The sequence below is a fragment of the Crotalus tigris genome, unplaced genomic scaffold, assembly GCF_016545835.1.
Source record: "Crotalus tigris isolate CLP2741 ecotype Arizona unplaced genomic scaffold, ASM1654583v1 scf7180000024458.850180, whole genome shotgun sequence".
Taxonomy (NCBI): Eukaryota; Metazoa; Chordata; class Lepidosauria; order Squamata; family Viperidae; genus Crotalus; species Crotalus tigris.
The window spans coordinates 137347-156992 of record NW_024100628.1 but is presented as its reverse complement, the minus strand read 5'-3'; the positions used below and the strand labels follow the sequence as shown (position 1 = coordinate 156992).

The 19646-nt window shown below is 41.0% G+C and overlaps 1 protein-coding gene across 2 annotated transcripts; it reads right to left on the bottom strand.

Annotated features, from left to right (window-relative positions):
• Positions 1–366: 366 nt before the first annotated feature.
• Positions 367–18247, bottom strand: ZFP64 (ZFP64 zinc finger protein). Of its 2 annotated transcripts, none has more exons than XM_039332243.1 (6): positions 18104–18247; positions 16285–16524; positions 14846–15007; positions 8481–8543; positions 7435–7686; positions 367–4160 (listed from the first exon to the last, which is right to left on the bottom strand). In XM_039332243.1, the coding sequence occupies exons 1-6, from the start codon at positions 18150–18152 to the stop codon at positions 2869–2871; spliced, it is 2058 nt and encodes a 685-aa protein (XP_039188177.1). In that variant the 5' UTR covers positions 18153–18247; the 3' UTR covers positions 367–2868. The 2 variants fall into 2 exon arrangements, with proteins under 2 accessions (XP_039188177.1, XP_039188178.1); XM_039332244.1 differs by lacking the exon at positions 18104–18247 and adding an exon at positions 17816–17999.
• Between the last annotated feature and the right edge of the window lie 1399 nt (positions 18248–19646).

Here is a 19646-nt window from a genome sequence, read left to right as displayed (position 1 = left end):
TTCCTTCTTATCAACAGTCCAGACAAAATCCTCAGTGCATTCTCCACTTCATCAACTGTCCTTACTACGCAACTCATTCAACTTCTCTGCAATCCAAATTCATCTAGTTCCCTTCACCTCCAAAGACTATACTTCTGTTTCCAATTCCCCAACTGGTTCTCACTCAGCCCAGAATCAAAGTTCTTACTCCAGGGAAGATATCCTTTCTAAATTTCTGTTCCTTAGAGAGCAGAACACCTCTTTCTTCTTCTACCAGATTCACCTATTCTCTTCTGTGGTCAGTATAATATATAACACTACAACCCAACATTCTTTTTTCAGGTCTTCTACTTCATCTTAATTCTTCCTTTTTTTTTTTTAAGAAAATATAGTTTTCTAAGTTTTAAACATGTAACTTAGAAGCAGTGAAGGAGCTAATGAACTGTATAAACTGACAGTGGTGATAATTTAGTAGCAGTATCTACTTTGTAAACCGAAGAATCCATGATCTATAGATAAAGCTCAAAATGCTACGCTGGAAACCTCCTTCTGGGCCAGGAATGGTACTTGACCTTTGAATGTTCGAATGCATGAACAAAACTAGTGAGTAAAGATAAAATAAAAACCCCGTTAATTCATTTAACTTACATTTAAATAACGTATTAACAGTTTTATTCTTCTATCACATATAGACTATTTCCTCACTTCTCCCATATTAAAATGGTAATTTGATAATAAAATTTATTAGTCTCTTGGGACCTCATCTAAAACTTTCCAATAACATTTGTAGCACTGGAGTCTCTGACTATTCATCTCTTGCCTTAGGTGGATTAAAACTTTTGCCTGATAAAAGACTATATTCTCAACTTTTCACTGAAAAATCAGTCATATGTTTCATATAAACATAACTATATAGATTTGTATACCTAAGTATACACATACAAACATTTGCTTGTGCACATGCAATATCAGATCTTCAATCTGCTCCATTTCCAAACTAACAGAAACTTAAATTTTAATTACTTTTATATTATTGATTACTGAAGAAATCTTGGTATCCTTTTGGTGGAAGTGTTTTCTAAGCTAACATTCATGTACATCTACTGAAACAAAACAGTTCAGCTCAGTTTGTTACAGGAAATACTCATTGGACATACAGTACATGTTTTTAAACATGTCCTTCCTCTCAAACCTCAGCTTGAGTTCTAGCACCATCTACAGATGACAAAAAAAATTAATTACCAGCTTCTATGTACATACATACCACAACAATGGGTCAGAAATGGAGTGCATTTTTCCCATTAATTACACATAATCTGGAATAGCACTTTATCAAGATGTTCTAATGGCTGAATATTTCCCAGCACAGTGAGAACTGTTAAACAAACCCTACATCTGCCTGCATCTTTGGGTATGTTCCCAGTACGCTGTACTATATAAATGATTGTGTTGGGCTCAATGGATCACATGTTGTATAGTCCCATCTAATTGTTGGTTAACTATTTAAGCTACTTTATTGCATGCTGCAGAAATGAAGGCAACCTTCAAACAAAACCAGGATTTCAAAATAGTTTTTACTTCCATTAAATAGTGAAAGTGTCCTACTTTTTGTGTGTTAGAGTTTGACATGTGTATTTTTCAGTCCAGGATGCTTGCCACATTCCCTCCTTCTCTTGACAAACGTCACATCAACACTGTGCTCTTGCTTCTCCTCTGAAGTAAAAAGTGGCATCTATTTCCTATAAACCAACTGGTGTAAGAGGAAGATAATAAGTGCTTTCCATGCTAAGTCATAGGGCTGGTTTAGGGGGATACTCAAATGTATCCTGTAAGTGCCACATCTGGAAAAAAAAGAAGATCCCTGATACATGTGGAGCTTGCCTATACATATCTGAGGCACCACACAACTGGTCTGCTGCAGATGGTTCAGATATATGGTAGACCAGTGTTTCCCAAACTTGACAATTTTAAGGCATGTGGACTTCAACTCCCAGAATTCCACAGCCAGCGTTGCTGGCTGTGGAATTCTGGGAGTTGAAGTCCTCATGCCTTAAAATTGTCAAGTTTGGGAAACACTGTGGTAGACCATCTGCCCCATGTATTGTGAGGTTCAAAAGCTGGTCCTCCTAGTCTTGATACAGAACTCAGATATTCAAAAAGTAGTTAACTGCTTCTGCCCTGAGCTACTTAATTTAACTTGCCTATTTAATACTATCAACAACAACACCTGATATTTCTCTCCCCACTTTCCTCCATGACAGTCTTGACTGTTACACGTCAAACTGCTTTTGAAGACAGAAGAACAAAGCCACTTTGGGGAATGATATTGCAACATCATATCCAGATATTGTTCTTTAGCCCTTCTAAAGTCATTGGTCACAGTGCAGAACAATCCAGCAATACTTCTTATACGTATTAAAAATGTATCATTTATACATTCAACACAATTTAAAGTCTGATATATGAAAGCAAAAAAAAAAAAAAAAAGAGAGAGAGGGGAGGGGAACCCAAGATCCAGTGAACAATTTTCAATGGTTCCCATTAAGGCTACAAGCTTTGAAGAGAATTTCCCATGCAGGTAACTCACTGGGTATCTCTTTAAGCCTAGAACAAAGTTGGATACGTTATGCTAAAGAGATATTATTTAAGCATGATAGATATGTTATTAGACCAAACAAGAAATTTAGACCTGAAAGTGATAAAAAGGAGTCTTGTGCAACAGGACTTATCCCCACCTAAGAGCATCTATTCATACCACAATGTCCCCTTAAAGACAGCAGTAACGCCATATTTCTCATGAATGCAAACGATGCTCATTTTGAGAAGGGGCACCAGGCTCTGCACTCTAAGACTAAATGGAGCAAACAAATGATTTTTTCAGCCTCCAGTCTAATCTGGTATGGAGTCTGCGGGACACAACAAATTCGCATGGGCTCCACTTTGGATGATGGAGTAGGTTTGCTTTGGCACACCTGAATGAGAAGAGGATGAAAAGATTGGTGGAGGGGACGCTGATGCTTGCACTGAGATGTTCTGCTCGTCAGCACTGACCACTGTCACTTCTTCTGCCCCTTCTTGAATTAAAGCATTGAGCCCTTCCAAATCTGAGCAGCTGATCCCTGTGCCATTGATGAAGGCCTGGTTAGTTGAGACCTCATGGCTGCCTACTGGAATGGTGGAGATCAGGGTCTGGTTTGGTGTGCTTCCATCAGCCTGGTTGTGAGTTGTGAGAAGGACTGTGGGTTGACCAACTGAAAGGCTTTCTGCCGAAGACCCAACAGGAAGGGGTGGAGCCAATAAGCTCACCTGTTGCAGTATTTGCAGCTGGTTACTGCTAGACAGATCATCCTGATTCTGAGTTATTAAAGTAGGAGACACAATATTGACTTGACCTCCTTGTTCCAAGCTGCTGCCCTGGGGCAGCTGATGCCCAACAATGATCTTGACCTGCCCTTCCCCATAGGGGGAAGTGTGCAAAGGCATCTGCAGATGACTAACAGTAATGGGAGTACCATCTTGTGGGGTAGGGTCCATCTGGAACTGCAGGACAGCCAGCTCAGAAGTTTTATTTCCATTATATTCAACATGCTGCCTTTTATGGCTCCTCAGAGAGTCCTCCCGGACAAAGGAGGCCTCACAGAAATCACACCTGAAGGCTTTCTTGGCCTCCAGCTTGGCAACTTGTCTGGAGTTGCCTTCCTTTGGCCGATCTCCTTCCCCTTGACCTGATATATTTTCTCTGATTCTGACCTTATCGGGATGGGCTTTCTTCACATGGGTGGTCAAATTGCTCCGTTGCTTGGTATCAAAGCGGCAGAACTCACACTTGAAAGGGCGATCCTTGGAGTGGATCCTCTCATGTACTTTGAGGGTCGCCTTGTTTGAGCAGGAATAGCAGCACTCTGAGCATTTCACAGCCTGCTCAGGCTGGTGGGTGCGCAGATGCTGCCGGAGACTTGTCTTATTCCCACACTGGAACTTGCAGACGAGACATTTGAAGGCATTTTCCATGTTGTGCTTGATGCGGATGTGGGACTTCAGGTTACCTTTCATGGCACACCGGACTTCGCAGAACTCACATTTGTAAGGCTTCTCCCCTGTGTGCACACGCATGTGCCTCTTCAAGTCAGAGTTGATTTTAAATTTGGCAGGGCACAGACGGCACTGGAAAGGAGCATCTCCTGTTTGAGAGACAAATGTTTGCAATAGCAATATTTGCGTGACAGGGATTCAGATTAATTCTAGCTAAATGAAACTCATGATACTTACTAACGAAGTAATCGAAAACCATGTATTTACTAGGGCTATAGAGCATTCTGGGTTCCAAGGTGGTACTTTTGGGGCAGTTTTTCAACCTCAGCTACTTTTAAGATGTGTGGACTTCAATACTCAGAATTCTTTAGCCAGCCAGCATTCTGGGAGTTGAAGTCCACACATCTTAAAGTTGCTGAGGTTGAGAAATATTGCTTTAGAGGGTTTGCGGGAACATACACTACGTAGCCCATTTGCCATTCCTCAAACCACACACAAAAGCTGGAGTTTGTGGTATTACCGTTGTGTCATCACATGTTCCAAAGTACCTCTGATGAGATTGCAATTCCCAGAATTCCCAGGTGGCAGTGAACAGGCTAACTAGAAACATTAAAAGTTTCTCAGTACTAGCTTGGGAAGCTAGTACTATAAAGCATATTTTGTTTACAGCAAAAGAAATTGCATTTAGAAATATGTTTTGGGTAAAGCTGTTTTTCCAAAGACCCAACCTTCATTGATCTGGTATGTAGGTTTTTGTTTATTTAGCTGCTATATTACTGGTAAAAATTGCATTCGAATGTTGATTTTTTAAAAAAGTAAAGTACGCTACAAAGAGATATTTATAGGGAAAAATGCCAGTGTGAAGACGAAAGTGAGCTCTTTGTCCAACAACGTATTGATAATTCTTACAGCACATCTACAACTGTTATGAGCTCCATCTTGTTAATAAACTATGGTTATTGTTAATAGTTAAACAAACAAAAATACCATTGATTTACTGCTGCTTTCTGCCATTTGTAACAGCTTGTGTATTGTTTTCCCCCCCTTGTACAGTCACAGGATGCCACTTAAAACAGAAATAAAATATAGCCAGCTCCCTAATACAGTGTATTTGTTATTCTTTAATAACTATGACACATGAGGCTTAATTTACTTTACAAGTTAATATTTTATAGATGTTCATAAATGGAAGATTGTAAAAAGATGCATAATTGGTTTAGCCGGCTATATGTTTCATTGATTCCAACTAAAGATTTTTGAAATCATGACATGGCGTGCTGTGGTAATCCATGCATGTATTTAAAGATTAAGGCCTTTGCTATAAAATGTTTATTATACACATTATATTAATGAAGATGCACAGACTGACAGTTCTATTCTTTGTATTGGCTGGCCCTGCCTATTACTGCCTGCATTTTAGGAATCCTGATCTCCTTTTTTCTGAAAAACAGCTGCTGCAGTGCACAAAGTCTCCATTTTGGGATGCCAAACTATATTGAAAAAAGTAGCTATATTTAATTGCTGTCAGGGCATTTAAGATTTAGTCCATCCTTCTCAATGAACTTTTAAGTATTTGGCTTTGATAAAAATAGCTTTTAAAAAAGTCAAGGAGGACCTTTAATTTTAACCTCCCAAAACAAACACAAAACTTCACCTATGAACCATGTCAAAGCAAGTAAAAGAAACCTGGCTAGCTGAGCCTAAAGCCTGTAGAATAAAAGGCCGAAAAGGGAAGAAGGAAATGTCTTTGGAGAATCCTACAAGAAGCTTGGTTGTCAGAAAGAACAGAATTTTACTAGCCAAAAATCAAGGTATCACGGGAGAGCCCTGTAGACAAAAAAAGCCTGCAGCAATAATATTAAAGCTGCAGAGAACTGCAAAACTTAGGTATAACACCTATAAATCTGGCTTGTGGCTTGCAAGTGGGAAAGCTCAAAATACAGCTCAAACCACTGACCCAAGATGGGGGTCTGATTGGAAAGAGGAGAAATGGTAGCATCTGTAGAACCAACATTGGGTAGGGCAGTCTCTCCCACAATTGAAAGTTTTCTAAGAATCAGGATCTTAAAAGAGATTTTTTCTCCTTTAAGCTTCTACTTATAGTATTAATAGCATACTCAAGCACTGTACTATATCATGTTTTGCTTAAAAAGAGCCTACTGATACCCACAGGGGCTTTGGCACAACTTGCTAAAGCAAAACCAAATGAAGACCCACACTATGCAGAGCATGATGCACATAGCTCTTGACTTTCAACCTTTCGTTTAGTGACCGTCCAAAGTTACAACGGCACTGAAAAAAGCGACCTATGACTGGTTTTCACAGTTAATGACTGTGGCAGCAGCTCCCTGGTCACGTGGTCAAACTTCAGACACTTGGCATCTGGCATGTATTTATGCCAGTTGCACTGTCCCGCGTTCACATGAGCACCATTTATAATCTTCCCAGGAGGCTTCCAACAAGCGAAGTCGATAATGGAAGACAGATTTGCTTAATGACCGAATGAGTCACTTAATAGCTGCAGTGATTCACTGAACAACTGTGGCAAGAAAGGTCATAAAATGGGGCAAAACTCATGGACAACTGTCTTGCTTAGCACTGAAAATTTGGGGTTTTCAATTGTAGTCCTAAGTTAAGGACTACCTGTATGTAAACAAGCCACCCTCAGTGAACACCTGAAGGGGGGTGAGCTATGGGCAATTGCAAACCAGCCGCCTTTCGCTAGCTCATGTGCAGCTGAAGAAAGTCGAAACACCATTCAGAAGGAGATCCATGTGCTTTTTAAAAGTTCTTTAAGTTCTTTTCAACTCTGATTTAATTTTGTTTTTAACTACAGATAGTCCTCGACTTACAGTTCATTTAGTGACCATGCGAAGTTACAATGGCACTGAAAAAAGAGATGACCGTCTTTCACACTTACAACCATTGCAGCATTCCCGTGGTCACATGATCAAAATTCAGACGCTTGGCAACTGGTTCCTATTTATGACAGTGGAGGTGTCCTGTGATCATCTTTTATGACCTTCTGACCAGCCAAATCAATGGGGGAAGCCAGATTCACTTAGCAACCATGTTACTAACTTAACAACTGTGGTGATTCATTTAACAAAAGTGTAAAGAAAGGTTGTAAAATGGGGCAAAACTCACCTAACAAATGTCTCACTTAGCAACAAAAATTTTGGGCTCAACTGTGGTCATAAGTTGAGGACTGGTTTTATTGCCTATATACAATTTTATTATTTTATTTGTGAATTGCCCAAAGCCATGCAAGGGTGATGGGCAGTATACAAATTTGATAAACAATAATAATAATAAAAATCTGTTGAATTGCATTGCAATCTTAAATGTGTAAATACTTTTTTCTTTCCAAACACCATCCTAGGATTTTCAGGGCTAAACTGATCACAAACCCCCCAGCCTTACCGGTATGAGATCTGAGATGAACGGTGAGCTGACTGGAATTTCGGCTGGCGTAAGGACAGATCTGGCACTTGAAAGGCCGCTCGTCGGAATGGATGCGCTGGTGCTTGTTTAGGCTGCTGCTCTCGGCCGCTGCGTAGTCACAGTGCTTACACTTGTAAGGTTTCACTCCGCTGTGGGAGCGCATGTGCATTTTCAGCTTGTCTTTGCGACTGAAATTCTTGCCGCAAACTTCACATTTATGAGGCTTGTCACCTGAAAAAAGGAAGAAGAAATGTAAAGCACCCGGTTCCTGAAGGGAAGGAATTAATCTTTTTCATGATGAAATGGAAATTATCATTCAAGAGGAGTTTTTTTTAAATCAAGCTGTTTACTTTTTCTTAGAAAATCAGGGATAGGTGCAGATACAGGTAAGCCCCACCTTCGAATGGTCACAATAATTTCATTTGGTCTAAGAGAAATTTATTATTATTTTTCCTAATGTCTACTATATTCAGGACACCAAAATGACTATAAAAATGTGCAGCAGTTCAGAAAACAATACTTCCGTGTCACTGTTCACCCCACCTCAACCCCAGATTATAAATGTTTTGCTGGAAAAGGACACACATTCTAAGAAATCTGTACCCACTGATTTAAAAATAAAACTACTTACAAATAATCCTTGACTTACATCATTCAGTGACCATTTGAAGTGAGAATGGCATCGAAAAAAAGTGACAGATGATTCTTTTTCACACTTACAAGCATTGAAGCATCCTTGTGGTCACGTGATCAAAATTTGGATGCTTGGCGACTGGCACACATTTATGATGGCTGCAGTGTCCCGGCGTCCTGTGATCACTTTTTGTGACCTCTGACAAGCAAAGTCAATGGGGAAGCCAGATTCACTTAACAGTCATGTTACTAATTTAACAACTGCAGCTTTCGTGAAAGGTTGCAAAATGGGGCAAATTTCACTTAACTATTTTGCTTAGCAATGGAAATTTTCAGCTCAACTGTGGTTGTAAGTCAAGAATTAACTGTATTCCAAAACTCCCAGAATGTACCTGTGTGTGTTCTTAAGTGCCGTTCCATGTCTTTCATTCCATAAGATGTCTTGAACTGACACCCTAGAGGGAGAAAAGAAATAGAAGATTAATTATTAGGAGTTCATTTTAACTATCGGTTCCTGCAAATGGTGGATCTCCTCTTTTCCTAACAACCAGTGGGGCAAAGAGGTGGTGAGACCCAAAGCTGGCTGGGTGGTCTTCTCCTTCCCAAACTAACCCCAGCACCACTGCCTCACATCATGTTCAGAGAGTATTTGCTCTTCCTGGTAAGGCAGACAGAACTATTCTCCTAAAAGTGGCTGGAAGAACATGCAGTGACTTCCAAGCAAGAATGTGGTTTCTGGTAAATATAATAATTATTAAAGGAATCAAATTAAAGCCGTAAATGAAAAAAAAAATCTACAACATGAAGAAGATCACCCTTTCCATGCTGTGGAGGGAGATTTGAGAGAGAGAGAGAGAGAGGGAGGGAGAGATGATGCTTTTTCACTGTGGTAGAGAAACATTTGCAAAGAGTCTAATGTTCCACTGCGCAGTCCCACTGGAACAGAAGTCCTGCTGAAAGCCTAATTAACAGGCTGCACAAATTTACCTTAGCAGACATGAGAGTGCTCTACTTGTAATTATTTAAAAAAGAAAAAAATATATACAACTGGGTAGCTGCCTTGGGTATCGATAGCAAATAATCTTTACAGAATGGATTCCAATTCTCTTTGGAAGCGCAAGAGACTGAGAACCCCCAATCAGACTGATGCATTCTTGATTCACCTAGATATCACTGCCCATTTGTTGGCTAAAATAAAACAAAGAGGAACTGGAAAGTCTGAATACCTGAGATCTTAAAATCTTAAAACCAACCAATGCCATTTCTTCTTGGAGGAAAATAGAGATACCTGTTGCTTTCTGTGAAACATCAAATTCATCTTAGTGATGAATGACAGTTCTGGATGAAGTGTTTTTAAATTGGGAAGATTGCACTCCCCCCCCCCAGCAAACAAAGTTCTGAAATTTCTGCTAGAAATTTGTTTTTCCAGGAGTAACAAATGTAAAATGGGGAACAAATAGAATAGTACAAAGACTCCAAGCTTCTCAGCACCTGCATCTTCTCTGCTTCCTAAAGGGACTGAATCTTTGAGGTTGATCACAGATGTTTAAGAGATCCCTCTGGGGGACTGCCAAAGAGAAAGTTCATAGACGATATAGACACTACTTTTCCAGATCTGAATCCACCCAACTTTACCAGTTCTTTGCTCAACTGAATATACTGTAGCCATACTCAGCTGAAGCGTCAGTTGAATTTCCACCCAGACTAACCTCCCTCATGAAAAAAATTAGATATTTATGTACATATGTAGCTAAGTTATCCGTCAACAGAAAAGCAAAGGGGCATTGAGGTAATACTAAAAGTTAAGGAAAACTATGTATAGTTTCAAGTTTCATCAAATATTAATGCTACAGATATTCTTTCAGCACCAACTGCCTAGGATTATCCTGTTTTTCCAATATGTGCTCCAAACCAAGTTTGGTATTTGGGGTCACTGGAATTGAACAAGGAAGTTACACAGACTTTTCTCTTGCTAGTTCTGAGGAAAGCTACCAGTGCAGTGAATTGTGTCTGGATCCTAGATGCCGGCTATTGTCATGACATCTACCTCTGAGAATATGACTGACCTGACAAGTTCCTAGAGTGAATTTATCAAAGCGATTATCTTAGCAGCATATTATTCTGTAGCTATCCATACATGGACCTCCTACTGATCCATTCTTCCTCTTTTGTTTAGGGATGGATGGTTGCAAGGAAACATTATGAACAATTGTTTTTATTTATTTTAAGACTGTATGTTGATTTATTTTAAAATTCTAAGCCTCCATCTCAGCAAGACACTTGCTGAGATGGGGGCCATACAAATTGATTGATGGACTGAATCTATACATTACTAAAACTTTTTGTTATGACCTTTAACTAGATGAAACAATGTTCATAGGGCAACAATTTTTCAACCAAGATATGTCAAATGAGCTAACTAACAAGAATGTGTCCAAAATCTAAGACCCGTGTCCTCCGAGGAAATGAAATTTGGAGAAGCTATGACTGCTATTTCACTACTACTGGCTGCTGCTGCAGTCACATGACCTTTATGCTCAATATTCTGTGACAGTTTCCTAGCCAATCCTGCAATTCCTTTCTCTTTCCCCCACCCAACAGCAGCCACTTACCAGCAAGCAAGCAAGCAGGAAAGGTTTTTAAAACTCCCTCCCCTCCCCGGTCATTCTGTTTTTCCTTTTAGGCAAGGAAATATCTCTGAAATGATGATCCAACACCAAACTAGGTTATATGGTGAATAAATAAAGCATTTCAAATTCTGAAGCAGTTTCATTTTCTAATGAACATGGAAAAGAATCAGTTCTTACTCTTCTGGTAACCACAGAATCTGGACATTGGAAACAACTTCTGGACATGGGTAATGACTTCCAAATATGTCACCTGAACTGCACACAACCCATAGTGGCATCTGTGGCTCTAGATTCTTTTAGAAATTTGGAGAATTTCAGCTATCAAATAAACTTTCTGACATACCAATATGGAGCACAAGTAATGCCTGTTAATTCTCTAGCTAGGGCAGAAATAGTTTAAAAGAAAGAAAAGAATAGAACAGAACAGAACTCTCAGGATCATCATGCACTCATTTGTCTTCTTAGCAAAGTGAGGTGGATGAATAATTCCTTCTAGATTGCTTTTTACCAATATAGAAAAAATTGTCCTCACTTCTTAGGGAAAAAGAAATGAATTCCTCCTATTTCTTTTCTCCTGCTATGATTCAAGGAACCTGGGCAGGTTTTTTTGAAGTCTAACTTGCCTTGAGTCTAACTTGCCTTGAGATCATTCTTTCACAGAATGACACTATGGATACAGTAACCTGGTTTTCTATTTCTGTTTTGGTCCACCATTGCCCATTAGTTTGCAACCCAGGGGCCATGACAATGAACATGGGGGAGAAGGATATGTTTCTCCAAAATAAGTAGACCAGGGTGAAAGGGATTAATTCATTTAAATCTATGCACCAAGCTTCGCCACTGAACAAGGATTTGAACCTTACTGGATTAGCTTATTGAGTCCTTTCTTCAGGTGGTCTGCATGAAAATAAAAATGGAGTGTGGAGGGGGAGAGATGTAGCATAAATTTCAGTCAAATTCTCAAGCCAAGACAGGTTTTGACTGTATGTTCTAATGAAGTTAATTGACTTAATCACACATGGAAGGTTATTTTTCCCCCTCTTTAGGCCTCATGATCAATGGCAACCTAAATTAATTTTAAAAATTGCTTCCATGAATCTTCTTGTAACTTTGTGGCAATGTCACTGAGTAAAATTAATACAAGCGATGCCAATTTATTTCCTCATTCCATCTCAGAGAGCAGCAGATCAGTAGGCAGAAAGTAAATACAATGCAAAGAACAATTCACAACTGCCAAGTCCCTTGAGGACCTGCAAGGCTTCTAAGGAAAAAGAGAAAAAAGCCCCAACAAGAAGAAAGAACCTCTCTGAGCACTTACATGTACTGATTTGCATATAATACAACCATGTTTTTTTCCCTGAAGGTCAGGCATGCTTGTGTTTTCGTGCAGAAAAGGAACTCGTAGACTTGTAGGCATATACAGATGTAGTTCCGTAAAAATCCTGCAATTTTTCTAGCTATGGATCGAACGTGTCAACAGTTGCAATAAAGTATTAACATTTCAATTCTCCACAGAAACATGGCCAAATGGAATACATTAGATGGGATTATCTCCTAATGACTAGATGAGAACAGTATACAAGTACGCCTTCTCCTGGAATATCTTTTGACTTCCCCGTCTAGACTAATAATTAGGATTTCCTGGTGTTCTAGTAAAATACTAATCAGGTCCAATTCTGTTTAGCAATTTAAGATCAGCCCAGGTGAGCTTACTGGTGCCAACTGCTAAAGAAAGTGCCTGTTACCTACAAAATTCATTGAACCATGCTTGATTTGGGCTTGAGAAAGTTAGCCATGCCACTGTAGAGAGGTAGTTCCATGATAAAAATCATCTGGTGCATGAGGAAGTACTCAGGTTTAAATCAATTAGCACCAATCATTAGTTAAGACAGGAGGTCTTCGACTTACGACCAGTTACTTAGCAACCAAAGTTATGACAGACCCCCCCAAAGTACTTATGACCTGGATTCAAAGTTCTGAAACCCCCCCCTCCCATGACGTAATTGCATTTTGAGCACTCAACAACCAGCTTGCATTTACAGCTGCTTGCAGCATCTTGTGGTCATGTGACCACAATTTGCGGTATTTTTTGTTGGAAACCGGTGTTTACTTTCAGTTTCTGATAAAAAAAAAACCACCCATTGCAGACAATGGGTTTGCTTGATGACCATGGTGATTCATTTAACAGCAGCTGCTAAAAATATTGTAAAATAAGATTAGTCACATGATGACCCACTTAACAACTTACAATCTAATTATTGGCTTGAGTCGAGGATTACCTATAACTTGTATCTGGAGGATGCTACTCCTAGACAAAGAGTATATAGTACTGAGCTAACTGAAACAATGATCTTTGATTCAATGTATGACAAGAGCTGAACTCTTTGTAACTGAATGGTTCTGTGTATAGCCTGAGTATAGCATATATGCAGAAGGTAGCCTTCCTTATACCCATGTCTTGCTTTTTCTTTTCCAGAGGATTTGCTTTTGGAAATGCCCTCTAACTTCAGCCAGTCCATCTTCTCCATGAGCTAATGTAGTCTGAACCTTTGCCAGAAGCAAAACAACAAGAACCATCAGGAGAATTTGTCTACATCAATCCATAAAATAGTTTATTCTAGAAGGTAGTGGAGTATTCTTTATTAGAAGATTTTAAGCAAAGGTTGGGTGGTCATGAATTAAAGATGTGTATTAGTGGATTTCGTCCATCAGCAAAGGACAGCATTAAATAGCAGTCAAACGTCTTCCTACTAATTCCATGACCAAAGGTTCCAAGTCACTGAAGCACGACATTTTCCCCACACTGTTTATGCATGCTGGGATCTAGGTAATTGAAAGCATGGGGAGTGTGCATTTTTCAACTATTTCAAATATAGCTAGGAACCTTTTTCAATGAGAAACTGTTTCAACTGTGAAATGTGCTGTTTTAAAACTTTTGGAAACATTAAATGCTAAAATCAGGGGTCTAGAAGTTGAGTCACAGCAACTGGACTTATTTTCCTGATGGTTTGAGACGTTTTGTTGCCCATCCCAGTAGTTTCTTTAGTCTGAACAAGTTGTTTAAGAGAATCTGAGTAGGCAGAGAGCTGTTGGAATGTGCCAACTCCTAAAATTCTTAGGGGGAATTCCTGCACTAACCCAGAATTTCTTCCCCAAAGTGTGTGACAATATGTCGATGAAGATTCTGTCATCCAGACAGAGTTGTCTGGAAGTTGTGTCATGGCAACTGACTTATTTTCTTGCTGATTTGAAGAAACCCTGAGGTTGGTGCCAGAATCTCCCTAAGAATTTTAGGAGTTGGCACATTCTAATGGCTCTCTGCCTACTCAGATTTTCCTAACCAACTTGTTCTGATTGAAGAAACTGCTGGGATGGGCAGCAAAAACGTCTCAAAACTACATGAGTCCAGTTGCCATGGACTGACTGGATGATTGAGAATCTTCATCGACATAAAATCAGAGCTGTTTTTGAAATGGATCTGGAATAATAATAAAAAAGGCTATTTCACTCTTAGATTGGGACATTCTGCAAATTTTTGCTCTTGAAATGTTTGGAAACAAAACATATTGGACATCTCTAGCACTATCTAAGGCAGTGATGGCGAACCTTTTAGAGACCGAGTGCCTAAACTGCAACCCAAAACCACTTATTTATCGCAAAGTGCCAGCGCTGCATCAGCATTGTGGTGCCCTCAGGTGGGGTGGGGGTGTGTGTGGCCCACTGGGTGGGCGTGGCTGCAGTGGTCACAGCAGATTGGGTGAACATGGCCGGGGCCAGTCCCTCAACTCTGGGGCATCCCCGGTAGGCCAACGCCGCTTGCTCACTCACTTCCTACCTTGTCGCTTCCAAACGCCACGTGCTAGTAACTCTGGTGAACTCTGCTGGGGCAACAGCACGTGTGCCCACAGAGAGGGCTCTAAGTGCTGCCTCTGGCACCCGTGCCATAGGTTCGCCACCACTGATCTAAGGTCTTTGCTACTCAATTCTTGTCTGGAACCATCATGTGACTGGAAATGAAGACCCCCCCCTCCTTCCATGGTAGCCACTGTACTCACAATATATTTTCAAAATGCCCCCCCTTCCATCCAAAAATAGATTTCTGATTTACCCACCGGTTTATCCTTTACCTGGGTAGCTGCAATTGAACTTCTTCTGAGCCGCTGATGTGTTGGACTTTTTGCTGCGTGATTTCAGTGGAGTGGTAACAAGAGTAGCTGTCCGAGGTTCACCGTTCTCACCAGACAGGTAAGTTTGGTAGCCATGTTCAAAAACAAACTCGGGTGCCGATACTGATAAAACATAAAAAAAAGGCTTCATTTTAGGATCCCCAATGCTGAAAACCCTTTCCTCATATTGCTACCTAACTATACATGGATTGGTGGAAGAAAAAGCTTTCATGCACTCAGTGCAACCTTTGCTGACTTTCTACTGATCAGACATTTTCATGCTCACAGTCTACATTCCTATACCTATAATTAGATCTATGTAAGTGTAGGAGATGACCAGGCTGAGCGCAAGGGTGTCGGTCAAATGCATCATCAGTCTGGAGTCCCGAATGAAATCTAAGTCCAGCCCCTCCCTCCGTTGACTCTTATCTGCCCCTAATTTGCTGACTGTAAATAGATCAAATTCTTGTATAGGCTGCTTGGAATAAATTCACAGTATTTTTGAATTCTATCTTGACTCCTTGTTTCTTGTGACTGATAGTAAGGCATTAATGACAGGGAAGAGACCAGGAGGTTGAGATATTTTGATTCCTGATCATTCGGTTGCCTATCCCGACCGTGGGATGGGCAAAAAGGAAAATATAGAAGTAGACGAACATTCCTCATTTAACAATGGTAATTGGGACCAGGAACTTTGTCACTAAATGACACAATTGTAAAGCATGATATCATGTAAATGTGCTGATTTCTGACAGTAGTTCTGGCAGTCCCATTTGATGTTGTTAGGCAACCCTTGAGCAGTTTGTGATTGTTACCTGCGAGCTCCTGCTGGCTTCTCTACTGAATTTGTGAAGGTCACAAATGTTGATAACCTGATCAGATCCTATGACATAAATGCAAGCTGGACAGAGTGCCTGAATTGTAATCATGTGACCATAGGGACCCTGCAACAACTACAACTATGAAGATGTGTCATAAAAACTTCATGTTCAGCACCACTGTAATTTCAAATGGTTACTGAATGGGTGGACATTAAGCAAGGACTACTTATACCTGCCAAACTATTTCTACTTCTCCAGCTAGCCCAACACTCTCAAATTGGTCTTTGGGCTTCTTTTCCAATATGGAAATAATTTAATAATTTTTTCCCAAAGATTTTTTCGTATCCTTTCCTCCTGTCCCCAAGAATTGAACCTATAAATATCATACAAATGTTCTGAGCTACACCCCCAAACAGCTTCACAAATCTTGCTGCTCATTAAGATGAGGGGCAGATTTCCTAAGTTTTCACTGAAAGTGACATAAATTTAACCATCAAGCTTCGGTGTGATCTTTGTGTTCAAAGAAATGAAGCTATCTGCTTCTTGGACATCACTTCCCAAACTTTCTAGGCAAAATACCTGTGATGGTTTGTGTTTCTGATGTGATGGTCCTTGCAACGGTTTGTGCTTGTGAGGCTGGCACTGTTTCTTCAGCCACAAACTGCACTGTACTGGTAGCGCCAGTTGTTGTGCCAGACAGTTGACAGCCACTCCTTTTGTGACCAACAAAGGCATCAAGATTGTTGAATTGTTGTTTGCAGAGGCCACAAATGTGGATATCTGGAGTGACCTCCACTAGGACTGTGGTTCCACCAGGAACTGCCAAAATATACAATCCAAACAGTTAATGACTCTCAATAAAGTAATAACAGACATATTTTATATTCAGAAGCTGCTGAATGCATGATAGATGGGACTTTTTTTAAATGGACTTCCAAAAGATGCAGGGGTGTAGCCAGTAAGATCATTATATCATCAGAGTGAGCTGTGAAGGAATGTAGAGCTAACTTTAGAGAATAGGGAAGGAATAAGGGAGCCATTTGTAGAACTTGCAGAAATGTTTAGTCCCAAAAGAAGAAATCATACCAAAGAAGCTCAAAATAACCCTGCCTTGATTTTATCCAGTACAAACCAGAGATGCTGGGAAAGATTGAGGGCAACAGAAGAAGGGGATGCCAGAGAATGAGATGGCTGGATGGAGTCACTGAAGCAGTAGGCATGAGCTTAAATGGACTCCAGAAGATGGTAGAGGACAGGAAGGCCTGGAGGAACATTGTCCATGGGGTTACGATGGCTGGGACATGACTTCGCAACTAACAACAGCAATAAGGCAGTGTTTCAGAACCTTGGTGACTTTATGATGTAGACTTCAACTCCCAGAATTCCCTAGCCAGAATCTTACACTTGCCACGTTGTACAAAAATATGTTTAAATTAACATGTGTACCCCATGTTTTCTCACTTTTCTTAATTTGCTTATAAAGGTTACACTTTGGTTCAGAATCTCAAGTTAATATAGAATTAGATCGACTTTTATGCAACTGGTATGACTTGCAAATAGATGCTAGGATAAAACTGCATAAAAACAAGGGCTGCAGCCCTTCAGATGTTGAATAATTCCTAGCATCCTTCACCACTGCCTCTCCTGGATGTGGTTGCTGATTAGTCCTTCAGCAACATCTGGAGGTCTTCCCTTTCTTGTCCCTGATCTAAACTTTTGCTGCCAAAAAGAGAAGAGAGGATTATGCAAAATAACCAGTTTCCCACGCTTAAAAAAGCAGAATTTCCTCACTGAATGCCAATGATCATCCAAGGCAATATCGCTTTGGGGATAAATGTCAACTGCAGTCCAAACTCTCCGGAGGACACCCGACAAAAGCAAGGCGGCACGACAGTCATCAGGAAAAAGATGCATCGCGATCGAAACGCAAAAGCTAAGCCTTCCGTGATGCGTAGCCGCGTTAGGAAGAGGCCTGCAAACCGAGCCGTCTTTGTCGGCGTGAACCCTCCGTAAGAGGCTTGAAACGGGCAGCTAGCCGGGACTTGGGCAGCTTGCATATCCGCAGCGACGTTTGCATTGCACTGGCTTCCCCCGTGCCCCTCCCCCACATCTTGCAAATTAGCGACTGCAGCAATATAAAGCCCAGAGAAAGCCCCTTCTCCGAACCGCCCGGCGGCTTTTCGCGCGCAGCCGTGCCACCCCGCGATGCGCCTTCTCGGATCCGCTCGCTGCTCTCTCTCCACCCAGGTTCCGGGGCCGCTGCTCAGCCAGATTCCCGGGCGGGCCGAACGCTCGCTTCTGCCGCTACTCAGGTTGCGGGGCCCGCCTGAGCCTTAGCACAACGCTGCTTTTCCAACTCCCCGGCCCGGGAGCGCGGATAAGCCGCGTGGCCACTTACATTGCACGGGACCGGAGAAGGGCTGAGTGCCCGCGGCGCTGGAGTTCATCTTGGCTTCCGCGGTGATGCACGGGCTGAAGCTGCCTACAAAAAAGAAACATGCAAACAAGCAAACAAAGGGGGCAAAAATAAAAAGCCTCCTTGCTCCCCCCCCCCGCAAGCCCTTAAGGCGGGGACGGATATGGGCCTACCGAGCATGCTCCGTAGAAAAAACTGAAGCCGACGGAGCTAGTCTTTCTGCCCACACCGCAAGCAAGCGTTCCTTTTTTCCCAGTTGTCTACGATTCTGGCGTGTTACTTAAGAGGAAGCCTATTAGATTTGCACGAGACTTGCTTCCAAATAGGCACGCGGTTCTTTCCGTGTTCCACATTTTTCCTTGTGTATGCTCAATAACAACAACAACAACAATAATATAATAATAAAAATAAAAAGTCAGAAGGTACCTTGGAGGCAGGAAACCCTATACCATTTCTGGCAAATGATTGTCCAGTGTCGTCTTAAAAGCTTCCAGTGTTGGAGCATTCACAACTTCTGGAGGCAGGTTGTTCCACTGATTAATTGCTCTAACTGTCAGGAAATTTCTCCTTAGTTCTAGAAATTGTTTTTCTCCTTCATTAGTTTCCATCCATTGCTTCTTGTCCTGCCTTCAGGTGCTTTGGAGAATAGCTTGACTCTCTCTTTGTGGCAACCCCTGAGATATTGGAACATAGCTATCCTGTCACCCCTAGTCCTTCATTAAACTAGACATACCCAATTCCAGCAACCCTTTTTTATATGTTTTAGCTTCCAGTCCCCTGATCATCTTTGTTGCTCTTCTCTGTACTCTTTCTAGAGTCTCAACATCTTTTTTACATTGTGGTGACCAAAACTGGGTGCAGTATTCCAAGTGTGGCCTTACCAAGGCATTGTAAAGTGGTATTAATACTTCATATGATCTTGATTATATCCCTCTATTAATGCAGCTTAGCACTGTGTTGACTTTTTTGGCAGCTGCAGCACACTTCTAGCTCATGTTTAAGTGATTGTCCACTAGAACTCCGAGATTCTTCTCACAGTTACTGTTGAACAAGGTACCACCTATATTGTATCTGTGCATTTGGTTTTTCTTGCCTAAATGTAGAACCTTACTTTTTTCCACCTTTGAATTTCATTTTGTTAGATAGTGCCCAATGTTCAAGTCTGTCAAGATCCGTCTGTATCTTAAGCCTGTCTTTTGGAGTGTTAGTGATTCCTGCCAGCTTGGTGTTGTATGCAGATTTGATCCCCATCTATCCCTTCATCCAAATCATTGATGAAGATGTTGAAGAGCACTGGGCCCAGAACAGAGCCCAGGGGGCACCCGATTGCACACTTCCCTTCATGTAGATGCAGCTTCATTGAGGGCCACACGCTGAGTAGGCTGGTCAACCAGCTACAAATCCATCTGGTGGTGATGCTGTCTACATTTTTCTATCTTATCAAGTAGTAGGTTGTGGTCTACTTTATCAAATGCCTTACTGAAGTCCAAGTAAATTATATCCACAGAATTCCTCTGGTCATCTG